The 15,202-nt window shown below is 41.8% G+C and overlaps 1 protein-coding gene across 4 annotated transcripts in view; it reads left to right on the top strand.

Annotated features, from left to right (window-relative positions):
- Positions 1–15,202, top strand: part of KDM3B (lysine demethylase 3B) — a 58,883-nt gene that overhangs the window by 24,547 nt on the left and 19,134 nt on the right. For 2 of the 4 annotated variants that reach the window (XM_042250550.2, XM_042250551.2), the window contains 4 exons: positions 2,790–4,026; positions 4,919–5,120; positions 10,239–10,453; positions 11,216–11,398. In XM_042250550.2, coding sequence (XP_042106484.1) covers positions 2,790–4,026; positions 4,919–5,120; positions 10,239–10,453; positions 11,216–11,398 — 1,837 coding nt within the window. The remainder of the gene's footprint in view (positions 1–2,789; positions 4,027–4,918; positions 5,121–10,238; positions 10,454–11,215; positions 11,399–15,202) is intronic. The other 2 variants (XM_027970282.2, XM_027970283.2) reach the window with 1 other exon arrangement.

Genomic DNA, 15,202 nt, shown 5'->3' on the forward strand with positions numbered 1-15,202 from the left:
TGGCTCCCCAGTCAAATTTGAAACAGTATCAAATCAGTTCTTACAGTCTTTTGGCTCTTATTTTGGTCACCAAAGTATGATTAATGATGCTGGTCATATTTTCTTTCCAAATTGGCTATTAATTCAAACTGGAATATGAAATACAAATAAAATACTAAGTGACTTTTATAAATTATGTATAAGAAACTACTGTGTGCTAAGTACTGTATATTATAAACAGAATTGAAATCCTATTTGAAGGAGCTCACGTCCTAAAATGGAATTGTTTTATAACAGTGTCATATAAAACATGGCATATATATTTCATCTGACTTCTTCCCCTTCATAGAAGATCCAGTTTGTTAATCTCTAGTGTGCAGGGATGGGGAGGGAAATGAAGTGCCAAGGCAGACGAGAAGGCCTGTAAATGCAAAGTTTACACTCTTCATGATTTGTTCTCTGTTAGTTTACCAGCATTCCCAAGAGAACTAGGTGGGGATCTTATGTGGATTTCTCCTCTGTTTAAGTCATCATATTGCCCAAATTGATTAAAATTAAGTCCATGTCAAAGGCAGAATAGATGTAAATGGGGATTACAAAACAGAGCAAATATTACATGCTTCACGAAGAGATCCACTGAATACTGTTGTTTTTGGAGTAGCAAAGCTGAATAGATGAAGTGCGGATTCAGAGGGCATTTTCCAAACAGGTCTGAGAAATTTCTGTGACTGTATCAGTAACTTTACTAGTGGGTTAGCCTAGGTATTCTCTTGGGGTATGATTTTAAAGTACAGAAATGGATATTTCCATCATGAACCAGGGGCACAGCCCCCCAGGAAACTTCCTGCCCTAAAAATTGTGTTGAAATCAGTTTGTCATCACTTTCTTATAAGAAAAAGATTTGAAATTTAATCAGTTATAGGAAAAAGAAAGAGCATCCAATTATTTTTCATTCATGTGTGTATTTTTTATATAATTTTGTTTATTATTTAATATTTTTGGCTGTGCTGGGTCTTCATTGCTGCCCTGTCTTTTCCTCTAGTTGCAGTGCAAGGGCTTCTTACTGTGGTGACTTCTCTGGTTGCAGAGTAAGGGTTCTAGATGCTCAGACTTCAGTAGTTGAGGCACATGGGCTCAGTAGTTTCTGCTACTGGGGTCTAGAGCACAGGCTCAGTTGTTGTGATGCACAGGCTTGTTGCTCCACGGCCATGTGGGATCCTCCTGGATTAGAGATGGAAGCCATGTCTCCTGCACTGGCAGGAGGATTCTTTACCACTCAGCCACCAGGGAAGTCCATATGTGTGTTTATTTTTAGAGGGTAACTTTAGTAGTGAAACCTGAGATCCTTAAGCTCATTCCTTGCAGTCACACAGGTGTCAAGGGACCTGGACAGATCCAGCCAGTGAAACAACAGCATAGCGTCAGTGCTGTGTCTGTCTATTCTCTTCTTTTTATTTGGAGGAGTTTTAAGTCAGTGGTTTTTGGTTAGTGGGAAGGAAAAGAAAAAAGGAGAATGAACTAGGTTATTGAAATGCCCTGAACTGGTCTCTGTAGCAGATGTCACCTGGAGGCAAGCCATTAAAAGGCCTGCCTGGTTCTCATGCCTCTTTGCCACCCTCAAAGAAAGTCCTAATGTAGACTCCTCTTACATAGTCTCACTTTTTTTTAATACCACCCTTTCATTTATCTGGTATATGTTACATTTCTAAAAATTAAGTTAACGCATAAAATTTACCATTTATACAATTTGAGGTGTGCAGTATCATGGCATTTATATATTCACAATGTTATGCAACCATCACTACTACATAAAGAAATTTTCTTCTTCCCCAAGAGAAACGCCGTATCTATTAAGCAGTCATGAAATAATTTTTATTTCTAATACTTTAAAGTGAATATAAGTATTATGTAAGTACTTGTACCTACCTATGGATATTTCTCTGTATTATCCACATATATGAGTATGTGATATACTATATGAAAGTGATTCTAACCCCTTTTATATACACATCCTTGTTTATCTAAATGCGGAAGTTAGCATTTTTAAGGTGTAAAAAAAAGATTTTTTTTTTCATTCTCCAGTTTGTTGTGCTGAGTGCTTTTGTTGGTGGGTATTATCAGTATCTACAGTTTTCCGCTTTGGAGACTTGTTAAATCATAATGATAACAGAAGTGTTCAGTAACTGGTATGCCTCTTTAATTTAGCACCTTTAGGTCTAACTTTAAGAGAAACAGATAATTCAGCTTTTATGTTGATTTGAGTCCATCTTAGCAATTTTCAGACAAAGATTTTTTTCCTTAATGTACGATGAGCTTTTCATAGGGCTGAAGTCACTTTTGTAAGAGTGGGCAATTTGCAATGACTTAAATCAACCAAAACTTTAACCATAGCCCCTAAGGTCTTTGAGGTAGATTAATATTACAGGGTCACTAGTAATATTTCACTCTATTTCAGACTAAAAGCTCATTTACATTCGGGAACCCTTTTCTTCAGTTCCCTGACAGAGTCTTCATTTCTAAATAGATAACTTAGAAGCCTACACAGCCTCTTGGTGCTTTGACAGTCAGTTGGCTAACAACCAAGGGTATCATTTCATCCTGCCATCTCTGTCTCACCTTGCTAAAGACCCCTCTGTGTTGTCTGTGGCAGTTTTCTTTCCTGGTGAAGTAACAGTTATAAGAGCAGTTTTCCTGAAATTGTAGGGGAGAAAAATTGATTGACCCATAAGAAATGTTGGCCTAGGTCCAAGAAGGTATCAAAAGATTGTCAAGGAAGCCAACATCACTAATTCTGGCTATCTTCTTTTCAGAATTCAAGGAATTCTGTCCTGGCCTCTTCTGGATTTGGAGCATCTCTCCCGGGTTCATCACAAGCTTTGACTTTTGGAAGTGGAAGGAGCCAGTCCAATGGGGTTCTTGCCACAGAGAACAAACCTTTGGGCTTCTCTTTTGGCTGTAGCCCAGCACCAGAGTCTCAGAAAGACTCTGATCTCTCCAAAAACTTGTTTTTTCAATGCATGTCCCAAACTTTACCCACCAGTAACTACTTCACTACCGTTTCAGAGAATTTGGCTGATGATTCCTCCAGTCGAGACTCATTTAAACAAAGCCTTGAGAGCCTCTGTAAAGGAAGATCCACTCTTGGAGCAGACACTAAATCAGGCTCTAAGGCTGGCAGCTCTGTGGATCGGAAAGTGCCTGCAGAGTCCATGCCCACCCTCACGCCAGCCTTCCCACGGAGCCTCCTAAATGCCCGCACCCCAGACAGTCATGAAAATCTATTTTTACAGCCCCCTAAACTGTCCCGAGAAGAGCCTTCTAACCCTTTCTTGGCATTTGTGGAGAAAGTTGAACATAGCCCTTTCAGCAGCTTTGCATCTCAGGCATCAGGTAGCTCTTCCTCTGCTACCACTGTCACCTCCAAGGCAGCACCCAGCTGGCCCGAGTCTCACTCCTCTACAGATTCAGCATCTTTAGCAAAGAAGAAAACCCTCTTCATCACAACTGACTCCTCCAAACTGGTGTCTGGTGTTCTGGGCTCAGCTCTTACCACTGGGGGGCCAAGCCTCTCTGCCATGGGGAATGGCCGCTCCAGTTCACCCACCAGCGGCCTCACCCAGCCCATTGAGATGCCTACTCTCTCCTCTAGCCCCACAGAGGAGAGGCCAACTGTGGGGCCTGGGCAGCAGGACAATCCTCTCCTTAAAACCTTTAGTAACGTCTTTGGCAGGCACTCAGGCAGCTTTCTGTCCTCCCCAGCAGATTTTTCACAGGAGAACAAAGCTCCTTTTGAAGCTGTGAAAAGGTTCTCACTGGATGAGCGAAGCTTGGCTTGCAGACAGGACTCAGACTCCAGTACCAATAGTGACCTGTCAGATTTAAGCGACTCTGAGGAGCAGCTCCAAGCCAAGACCGGCCTGAAGGGGATTCCAGAACACCTGATGGGGAAGCTGGGCCCCAATGGGGAACGCAGTGCTGAGCTGTTGCTGGGAAAAGGCAAAGGGAAGCAGGCCCCCAAGGGCCGGCCTCGGACTGCCCCCTTGAAAGGTGATCCTGCTGAGATTATCCATGGGCCTGGCTCTGGCACTTGCTTCAAATGCTTGCTGTGCTCTTGGGCAGCAGAGGCCCTCTTTTTGATGGAAAGTCCTATAATCTCATAGAATTACATAGTCCAAAGGGTGCAGTAGGGATCCCTCATCAGATCATCTGGTTCAAGTTAGGGTTGATCTAAACCAGCTCTGTAAGAGGGATATCTGTCCTGTTAATGATAATCCCACAAAGTCTTGATAGTCTGTTAATTTTGGTCAGGAACTCTTTCCTCCCTTAGTATATTTCTCCTGCCTTTGGTCCTTCCCCTTTAATGAACTTAGGGGAGTTACTCAGTGCTAGTCTTTATTCTCACATAGCAGCCTTTAGTAGAGTTGATGAAGCAAGAGAACCACTCCTCAGTTTGCTCCTGTCTGTCACATATTTATGGTTTTAAATCTCTTTCAAAAGCCGTTAACTCCTGTGGAGTAAGGTTATAGTCTGAAATTGTGTAAAGACAAGTGTCTAAGAAAATGGCAAGTCACCATTCTCATTAGGATTTGGTTTCCCATAGAAGCCCCAAGAGTTCTTGATTAGTAGAACAGTCATATCCTGAGGGGCTGGTGGCAAGAAGCTACCTTCTGCCTTCTTGAGTTTTCCTCACCCATACTCAGAGTTGTTTCATTGTCATGGGGTACTTCCCACAAATTCTCCATGGTTTTTATTTCCCAGTTGAAGCCTCTTTGTTTCCTCTGCCCCTTTTCTGCCAAGGATGGACCTGATGGGCTCATGCCCATCCAGTGCAAGGAGGAGTGACTCAGGTCAGGACAATGTCTGTCCTCAGGAGAATCATGTTTTTGCATCTCTTTTAAACCTTTTATGACCAACCATTTCTGTCTCTGCCTTCTCACAGTGGGCCAGTCAGTGCTGAAAGATGTGAGCAAAGTAAAGAAGCTGAAGCAGTCCGGAGAGCCCTTCCTGCAGGATGGGTCGTGCATCAATGTAGCCCCTCACCTGCACAAGTGTCGTGAGTGCCGCCTGGAGCGGTATCGGAAGTTTAAGGAACAGGAACAAGATGATTCCACTGTGGCCTGCCGCTTCTTTCACTTCCGGAGGTACCCAAACTCCTCTCTTCATCTCCTTCCCAGTTTCCTTAGTGATACATAACTTCCACTCTTTCTCTGAATTGGTAAACATATTTCAGCATCTTTTTCTTGTTTTCCTAAACTTCGTTGCTCTTAGAGTCTGTGCTAAGGTTCTGCCATCCCATTAGTTATTTAGGTTGTGAAATGATACATGACTTCATCCTTAAGAGAATTTAAATTTAACAGTCTCACCTGCTGCCCCCTGAACTGTGTTCTTATTCCTAACTTGAATTCCATTTGAAACCAGTGATGTGAGCAGAAGGATGCCATTGTGTATTATAGATTTGCTTAACCAGTTACTCCTCTTTAGTGCTAGAGTAATTTAAGTCCCCTAAGAAAGAAGGGGAAGTAAGATTAGGAGATAATGTGAACCTTCTTTAAAATAGGGGTAACTGTTGAAAATCCTTGAAATGTCCCTTGCTTTTACCAAACAATACCTATTTACTTACTTTGCTTCTGCTTGATAAACTTAGAAGAGAAATTTCTTCTAATAAATCATTCAAGAGTCCTTAGTTTTTTAAATAAAGAAATCCAAGTGGTTTATCCATGTGGCATGGATTCGCTTATTCAGCAAATGTGTATTGAAAATTTAATATGTGCCAGCCATTGTTGTGGGCATTGAGGATTAAACAGTACACAAAACCATCTAATTCCAGCCCTCCAGAGGCTTGTAAGGGATGCAGATAATAGAAAAACAAGTTTAACTATGAGGAAGATAAAGAAGGGAAAGGGGATTGATATGTGGAGAGGCTAGAGAGGCTACAATTTAAATAGGATGACTTGATGGGGGACTTCCTTGGCAGTCCAGTGTTTAGGACTCTGCACTTCCCCTGCAGGGGGCACAGGTTCAGTCCCTGGTTGGGGAACTAAGATCCCACATGTGGTGACGCCATAGGGTCCTAAAGAGTTGGACATGACTTAGCAACTGACCAACAACAATGAATGGGGGGATTATTCCAACTATTTTGGGAAATTCAGTTCAGTTTAGTCACTCAGTCGTGTCTGACTCTTTGTGACCCCATGGACTACAGCATGCGAGGCTTTCCTGTCCATCACCAACTCCCAGAGCTTGCTCAAATTCATGTCCATTGAGTCTGTGATGCCATACAACCATCTCATCCTCTGTCATCCTGGGAAAGGGCAAGGATTTCCAGGAGTTGGGCCACTGCCCTCTTTTTGGTCTTTGATGGTTGGCCTCAGAACTGTGATGGCACTGGTGGTTGTGTCAGTTCACTTTGCTGATGTGTTATGATGAGTGTATCAGTTCAGTTCAGTTCAGTCGCTCAGTCATGTCCAACTCTTGGCGACCCCATGAATCGCAGCACGCCAGGCCTCCCTGTCCATCACCAACTCCCAGAGTTCACTCAGACTCACGTCCATTGAGTCAGTGATGCCATCCAGCCATCTCATCCTCTGTCGTCCCCTTCTCCTTCTGCCCCCAATCCCTCCCAGCATCAGAGTCTTTTCCGAGTCAACTCTTCGCATGAGGTGGCCAAAGTACTGGAGTTTCAGCTTTAGCATCATTCCTTCCAAAGAAATCCCAGGGCTGATCTCCTTCAGAATGGACTGATTGGATCTCCTTGCAGTCCAAGGGACTCTCAAGAGTTTTCTCCAACACCACACTTCAAAAGCATCAGTTCTTCGGTGCTCAGCCTTCTTCACAGTCCAGCTCTCACATCCATACATGACCACAGGAGAAACCATAGCCTTGACTAGACAGACCTTTGTTGGCAAAGTAATGTCTCTGCTTTTGAATATGCTATCTAGGTTGGTCATAACTTTTCTTCCAAGGAGTAAGCATCTTTTAATTTCATGGCTGCAGTCACCATCTGCAGTGATTTTGGAGCCCCCAAAAATAAAGTCTGACACTGTTTCCACTGTTTCCCCATCTATTTCCCATGAAGTGATGGGACCAGATGCCATGATCTTCGTTTTCTGAATGTTGAGCTTTAAGCTGGAACTCTTTCACTCTCCACTTTCACTTTCATCAAGAGGCTTTTTAGTTCCTCTTCACTTTCTGCCATAAGGGTGGTATCATCTGCATATCTGAGGTTATTGATATTTCTCCCGGCAATCTTGATTCCAGCTTGTGTTTCTTCCAGCCCAGCGTTTCTCATGATGTACTCTGCATAGAAGTTAAATAAGCAGGGTGACAGTATACAGCCTTGATGTACTCCTTTCCCAATTTGGAACCAGTCTGTTGTTCCATGTCCAGTTCTAACTGTTGCTTCCTGACCTGCATACAGATTTCTTAAGAGGCAGGTCAGATGGTCTGGTATTCCCATCTCTCTCAGAATTTTCCACAGTTTATTGTGATCCACACAGTGAAAGGCTTTGGCATAGTCAATAAAGCAGAAATAGATGTTTTTCTGGAACTGTTTTGCTTTTTCCATGATCCAGCAGATGTTGGCAATTTGATCTGTGATTCCTCTGCCTTTTCCAAAACCAGCTTGAACATCAGGAAGTTCACGGTTCACGTATTGCTGAAGCCTGGCTTGGAGAATTTTGAACATTACTTTACTAGCATGTGAGATGAGTGCAATTGTGCGGTAGTTTGAGCATTCTTTGGCATTGCCTTTCTTTGGGATTGGGATGAAAACTGACCTTTTCCAGTCCTGTGGCCACTGCTGAGTTTTCCAAATTTGCTGGCATATTGATTGCAGTACTTTCACAACATTATCTTTCAGGATTTGAAACAGCTCAGCTGGAATTCCATCACCTACACTAGCTTTGTTCGTAGTGATGCTTTCTAAGGCCCACTTGACTTCACATTCCAGGATGTCTGGCTCTAGATGAGTCATCACACCATCATGATTATCTGGGTCATGAAAATCTTTTTTGTATAGTTCTTCTGTGTATTCTTGCCACCTCTTCTTAGTATCTTCTGCTTCTGTTAGGTCCATACAATTTCTGTCCTTTATCGAGCCCATCTTTGCATGAAATGTTCCCTTGGTATCTCTAGTTTTCTTGAAGAGATCTCTAGTCTTTCCCATTCTGTTCTTTTCCTCTATATCTTTGCATTGATTACTGAAGAAGGCTTTCTTATCTCTTCTTGCTATTCTCTGGAACTCTGCATTCAAATGCCTATATCTTTCCTTTTCTCCTTTGCTTTTCGCCTCTCTTCTTTTCACAGCTATTTTTAAGGCCTCCCCAGACAGCCATTTTGCTTTTTTGCATTTCTTTTCCATGGCGATGGTCTTGATCCCTGTCTCCTGTGCAATGTCGCGAACCTCTGTCCATAGTTCATCAGGCACTCTATCTATCAGATCTAGTCCCTTAAATCTATTTCTCGCTTCCAGTGTATAATCATAAGGGATTTGATTTAGGTCATACCTGAATGATGAGTGTATACTGAGGCTCAAACTTCTAGTGGAAGTCACTCGGACATCTTGGATCTGTTTGTTCTAATCAGTTTACGTCGTGTCCTTGGACTATTGTCATTCTCTTAAAGTCTGTGCCCTCCCTCTTCCCTCCTGTTTCAGGATGAGGAAGTGAAGTGAAGTGAAGTCACTCAGTCATGTCTGACTCTTTGCGATCCCATGGACTGTAGCCTACCAGGCTCCTCTGTCCATGGAATTCTCCAGGCAAGAATCCTGGAGTGGGTTGCCATTTCCTTCTCCAGGGCATCTTCCCGATCCTGGGATCGAACCCAGGTCTCCTGCATTGCAGGCAGAATCTTTACCGTCTGACCTACCAGGGAAATCAGGATGAGGAGGAACTAGTAAAGGAGACTGAGAAGAAACAGCCAGTGAGGTATTCTGGAAGACAACTGAAGAATGTGTTTCTAGGAAGGAATAATGAACTCTGGCAAATGCTGGTGATTGGGTGTGGTCAGTTAAGGACAAAAAATGACCTTTGGATTTAACAGTGGGGAATGACCTTGTCGAAAACAGTTTTAGGACTTCCTCACTGTCCAGTGCTTCCACTGCAGGGGATGTGCGTTCCATCCCTGGTCGGGAACTCAAGACGTCATATGCCACACAGCACAGCCAAAATAAAGTTTTGGTAGATTGATGAGAGAACGTCTGAATGTTGTGCTTTAAGAGAAAATAGGGGTGGGAGGTGGGAGGGGGTTCATGTTTGGGAACTTAAGTACACCGGTGGTGGATTCATGTTAATGTATGGCAAAACCAATACAGTATTGTAAAGTGAAATAAAGTAAAAATAAAAATTAAAAAAAAGAAAATAAAGGAGAAAGGAACTGGTAACTATCAGTACAGACAAATCTCCTAAGAAACTTTGCTCTTATGAACAGATAAATGAAGAAGGATGTGGGATCAAAGGGACTGAGATAGCACATTCAAATACTGACTAGAGTGATTCAGTAGAGAGGAAAATCCCCGATTCAATGCACATGACTTTGAGCAAACTCCAGGAAGACAGTGAAGGACAGGGAAGCCTGGCATGCTGCAGTCCATCGGGTCACAAAGAGTCAGACATGCCTGAGCAACTGAACAATGACAAAAAGAGAGGAAAATAGATGTAGAACAGAGAATTAGTGAAAGGATGCCTATGCAAGAGGATAAGGTGTAGAGCAAAAGTGGAGCTAGTTCACCCACAGTAGCAGAAGATGAAATGGAGTACCTGGGGGCAGGTATAGCAATGTGTGATAGTGTGGTGGGAGCTTGTGGGAATTCTCTCTTCTGGCTCCTTGCAGGAATTTTTGAATGAAATAGTTAGCAAGGTCCTCGTGAGGAAAATAATACTGAAGTTTTGAAAAGAAAGAAGATATTAAACAAGCATTAAAGGCTCACCTGATGTAAGTCGACAGGCATTTCAAGTGTGACAGTGAGCACAGATCTGTGTTTTTCTCTGGTCACATTTACTGGTGTGGTTGCTGGTATGGAATAAGTGGTTAGAGAAACTGGTAGACAGCTCTTTAAAGAACCTGGACCTAATAAGTATTAACAGTAAGCCTTTCTATTAGTGCATACTGTGTTGGTCGAATATGGTGCAAGTTCTTAACTCCGCCTGATTCCTATTAAGTCTCATTTAATTTCTTTTAGGTCGTAGGATTTTTAAGTGGGTGTTGGTTTCCATGGTTGCTGCTATTTACTGTCTATTTGACTGTGTATCTTCCTATCTCAGGTTGATCTTCACTCGAAAAGGGGTACTCCGAGTGGAAGGGTTTCTGAGTCCCCAGCAAAGTGACCCTGATGCCATGAACCTGTGGATTCCCTCTTCTTCCCTAGCAGAAGGAATAGACCTAGAAACCTCGAAATACATTCTGGCCAATGTTGGAGACCAGTTCTGCCAACTTGTGATGTCTGAGAAGGAGGCCATGATGATGGTGGAGCCACACCGTAAGGCCCCCTCTTGCTTGTCTTCTAGGCAGTTCTAGTTGGAAACTCATTTTCTTTTGCTTAAAGTGAAGTGTGGAATGAGTGGCAGATAGCATTCTCTATGGATGAATTAAGCCTGCTAAAACTTCTATATGAGCTAAATTGAATAGCTAAAGCAATACCTGTGTCTAGCAAGTCCTCAGTCTTTCCATCTTTGGCATTTAACAGACTAAAATTTCCTTCCCTATTTGTCTTTCATTTTTGTAGCACAGTTGCCATAATTTGCATTTTGATCCCTATTTGGGTTTGGTTCACTCTGAATATTTTCTTCACTTTGAACTAATTTGTGTCAGTAAGTAGTAATACTTCATGGTTTGTGAATAGATTAAGTGCTACTGGTTGTTGTGTTTCATACCTTAAACCCATGTTATTCATACATTTATGGTATTTCCATGTCTATGAGATACTATACCCTATTTCTAGACCAAGGAATATTGTACTGTACTTTAAGAGAAAATCTTCTCATTTAAAGCTTCCCCAATTTGAAAATTTTATAGTATCTTAAGTGACAACATATGGCATTCATTCTCACTAACACTTGCTCAGAAATATTAGAAATTCCATGTATTTTGTTTCTCTTACAATTATACAAATACGAACTGCATGAATCTTTGAGTTTAATTGCTAGACAAAATGCTTGAATGGGAATCAGTGGATCTGGGATCTTATGCTCTCGCTCAGGATGCTCAGTGCCAACAGTATTCCTCTTCCTTTTTCCACCAGAGAAAGTGGCATGGAAGCGAGCGGTCCGAGGTGTACGGGAGATGTGTGATGTATGTGAAACAACCCTCTTCAACATCCACTGGGTTTGTCGCAAATGCGGATTTGGGGTCTGCCTTGACTGTTACAGGCTCAGGAAAAGCCGACCACGCAGTGGTGAGCAAATGTTGTCCTATACAGCTGAAGGTAAAATGTCAGTGGAGGTGTGGACTTGGAAACTGAAGCAGAAATGGCTTTGGGCTCCTTCTTTAGTTTATATTTTGTCACATTGTGAGGTCTTAAAAGTGCCAATACTCCAGCCTAACTGAGAAGGTTAAAACTTTTAAAGTATACACTTCAAATGTTTTTAGTATATTCTCAAGTTTATATAGTTATCACCACTATCTAATTTCATTTTCATTGCTCCAAAAATGAATCTTGCATTCAGTAGCAGTCACTCCCTATTCCTTCCCCCCTTAAACCTTGGTAACCATCAGTCCACTTACTGTCTCTATCAACTTGCCTATTCTGTACATGTCATATAAATGGAATCATACAATATATGGCCTTCTGTGACTGGCCTCTTAAACGTAGCATACTCTTTCAAAGTTTTCTCCATGTTATAGCACATAATTCATTCCTTGTATTGCCAGGTAATATTCCATTGTATAGATATACTACATTTTCTTCATCCAGTCTTTAGTTGATGGACATTTGCGTTGTTTCTACTTTTGGCTGTTATGAATAGTGGAACATTTGTTACAAGTTTTTGTGTGGATGTATGTTTTCATTTTTTTGAGAATATATACCTTGTAGTAGAATTGATGGGGCATATGGCAGTTCTGTGTTTAACCCTTTCAGAAACTGCCAAACTGTATTCCAAAGTAGCTGCACCATTTTATAATTCCACCAGCAATGTATGAGGATTGCAAATTTTCCACATCCTTGTCAACGCTTGTTATTATCTGTCTGATTATAGCCATCATAGTGACTGTGAAGTAGTATATAGTGTGATTTTAATTTGCATTTCCCAGATGACTACTAATGTTGAGAATCTTTTCATGTGTTTTTTGGCCCTATCTTCCCTGGAAAAATGTCTGTTCAAATCCTTTGCTTCACTTTTCTTTTTGCTTTATCTTACTACCTGCCAAGAATCTTCCTTGCCCCTTGACTTCATCATTCTTCCCTCTTCTATGATACAGTGTAACCATTGTAACTGATTTAGAGCTTAGACTACTGGGATCTGAATCCTACTTCTGTATCTTATCATACCAACTATGTATGGTGTCTTGGGCTAGTTACTTAGCCCCTCAGACTCATTTCCTTGTCTATAAAACAAAGATAATACAAGTATGTCCCTCACAGCATTGTTTTAAGGATTAAATGAGATAATGTATGTCCAGTGGTTAACACATTCACTAGGTACCACGTGTTACATAGCTAAGATCTTCCACTTTTGCCCATGAAAGATAAACTTCCGCAGAAGTTGCCCTCCTATCATAAAAAGTAAGAAAATCAGACAAAATATACAAAACCACAGTTTCAGAGGGCTTCCCTGATAGCTCAGTTGGTAAAGAATCTGCCTGCAATGCAATGCAGGAGACCCCGGTTCATTCCTGGGTCGGGAAGATCCACTGGAAAAGGGATAGGCTCCCCACTCCAGTATTCTTGGGCTTCCCTTGTGGCTCAGCTGGTAAAGAATCTGCCTGCAGTGTGGGAGACCTGGGTTCGATCCCTGGGTTGGGAAGATCCCCTGGAGAAGGGAAAGGCTACCTACTCCAGTATTCTGGCCTGGAAAATTCCATGGACTGTGGGGTCTCAAAGAGTCAGACGCAACTGAGCGACTTTCACTTTCACAGTTTCAGATATTGGACAGCAGGCAGCTTGAGTCTGTACTCCCTCAGAAAAATGAAGAAACAAGGTGAGTCCTACAATTGCCCCAGTTTACTGCCTGGAGGCAGTTTCTAGCCTGTACCACAGGGAAAGGCAATTAAAATAGAGTTTGGCAATCTCACAAGTTCAGACCAAGATTAAAATCTGAGAAGAGTGAGGCAGTGTACTGAAGTGCTACAGAAAGAACACCAGATCTAGAGAAATCATCTCAATTTTTTTTAATTATTATTATATAGTGATCTGCACATGCATCAGAGGAAACTGTCCTCAAGCCAATCAACTGAATTGTATACAGAACTCACAATTTGTATTCCCACCAGCCAGAGTGGAGAGACATTGGATAGAGTCCAAAGGGGTCACACCCTTTGTAGTAGGACTAACGTAGTCCCAGAATAAAGTTGCTCTGGAGCTGCCATAATGAAGTGTAGAGCACGACTCGGAAGGATCAAATTCATCTGCAAATTGCTTAGTTATACGCTACAGTAAAACCAAACATTCTTTAAAGGATTACACAAAATCCAGTACTCTGAAACATAAAACTCACAAAGCTCTGCATTCGGTGAAGAAAGATCTGGTGTACAGAAAAGAATAATGCAACCAGTATAATACAACCAGTAATCTGGGAGGAAGAAAACAATCGATAGAACAAGTACAGTAATGACAGTGATGAGGGAGTTATTGTAAAAGGACCTTAAAACAGCTGTCAAAATACTTTTAATATGTTTGGACCGGAGAAGGCAATGGCACCCCACTCCAACAAATCTTGCCTAGCAAATCCCATGGATGGAGGAGCCTGGAAGGCTGCAGTCCATGGGTTCGCTAGCAGTCGGACACGACTGAGTGACTTCACTTTCATTTTTCACTTTCATGAGTTGGAGAAGGAAATGGCAACCCACTCCAGTGTTCTTGCCTGGAGAATCCCAGGGATGGGGGAGCCTGGTGAGCTGCCGTCTATGGGGTCGCACAGAGTCAGACACGACTGAAGCTACTTAGCAGCAGCAGCAATATCCTTGGACATAAAGGAAAACATAATGAGTAACATAGAAGACATGTAAAAGACCCAGATGAAGCTTCTAGAGATGAAAAGTAACTAAAAAAAAACACTAGGTAGGATTAATGGCATATTAGATACTGCAGAAGAAACAGTGAACTTGAAGACATAGAATAAAAAGTATAAAAAACTAAGTACAGACAGAGGACTTAAATTTATAAGTTGAAGAGTGCCTTGTTGAACTACCAGATACATTAGGTAGTCTCCCAAACAAGTAAGTGGAGTTCCAGAAAGAGAAAGGGCAGGAGAACAGATATAGAAAAAATATTGAAAAAAAATAAAGCCAAAATTTTTCCAAATTTGATGAAAAAGCTATAACATTACAAGTCCAACAATAATCCTCAAATAAAAAAGACATTAAGAAAAACACACCAAAGCACGTCCTAATTACTTACTGAAAAACAGTGTGTAAAGAGAAAAGCTGAAAAGCACAAGAGGAAAAAGATGCACATTATGTAACAAACATAAGAATAATAGCTAACTTGTCAGAAAACTATACTCTAGAGACAATGGTACAGCATTTTAAAGTGCTGAAAATAAACCTATTAGCCTAGAATTCATACCTAGTGGAAATATCTTTCTAGGGTGAAATCATTTTCCAGGAATGGAAAAAGTGATAGAATTCATCATTCTATCACCAGCAGACCCATGCTGCAAAGTTAAAGGTAGTGACTCAGGCAAAAGAAAATGATACAATGTGGAAATTTGGATTTATGCAAAGGAATGAAGAATGTGCTACATGGTAAATATGTGGGTACATATGAAAGACTTTTTTCTTATTTTAGGACTTACTTGGTGGTACAGTAGATAGGAATCCACCTACCAACACAGGGGACATGGGCTCAATCCCTGGTCCGGGAAGAGTCTACATGCTGTGGAGCCGCTAAGCCCATACACCACAAATACTGAACCCACGCTCTAGAGCCTGTGAGCCTCAACTACTGAGCCCAGGTGCTACAACTGCTGAAGCCCACGTGTGTAGAACCTGTGCTCTGCGACTGGAAACCCCACTGCAGTGAGAAGCCTACATACCACAAGGAAAACCAGCCCCTGCTACAGAAGACCCA

The sequence above is a fragment of the Ovis aries genome, chromosome 5, assembly GCF_016772045.2.
Source record: "Ovis aries strain OAR_USU_Benz2616 breed Rambouillet chromosome 5, ARS-UI_Ramb_v3.0, whole genome shotgun sequence".
Lineage (NCBI taxonomy): Eukaryota > Metazoa > Chordata > Mammalia > Artiodactyla > Bovidae > Ovis > Ovis aries.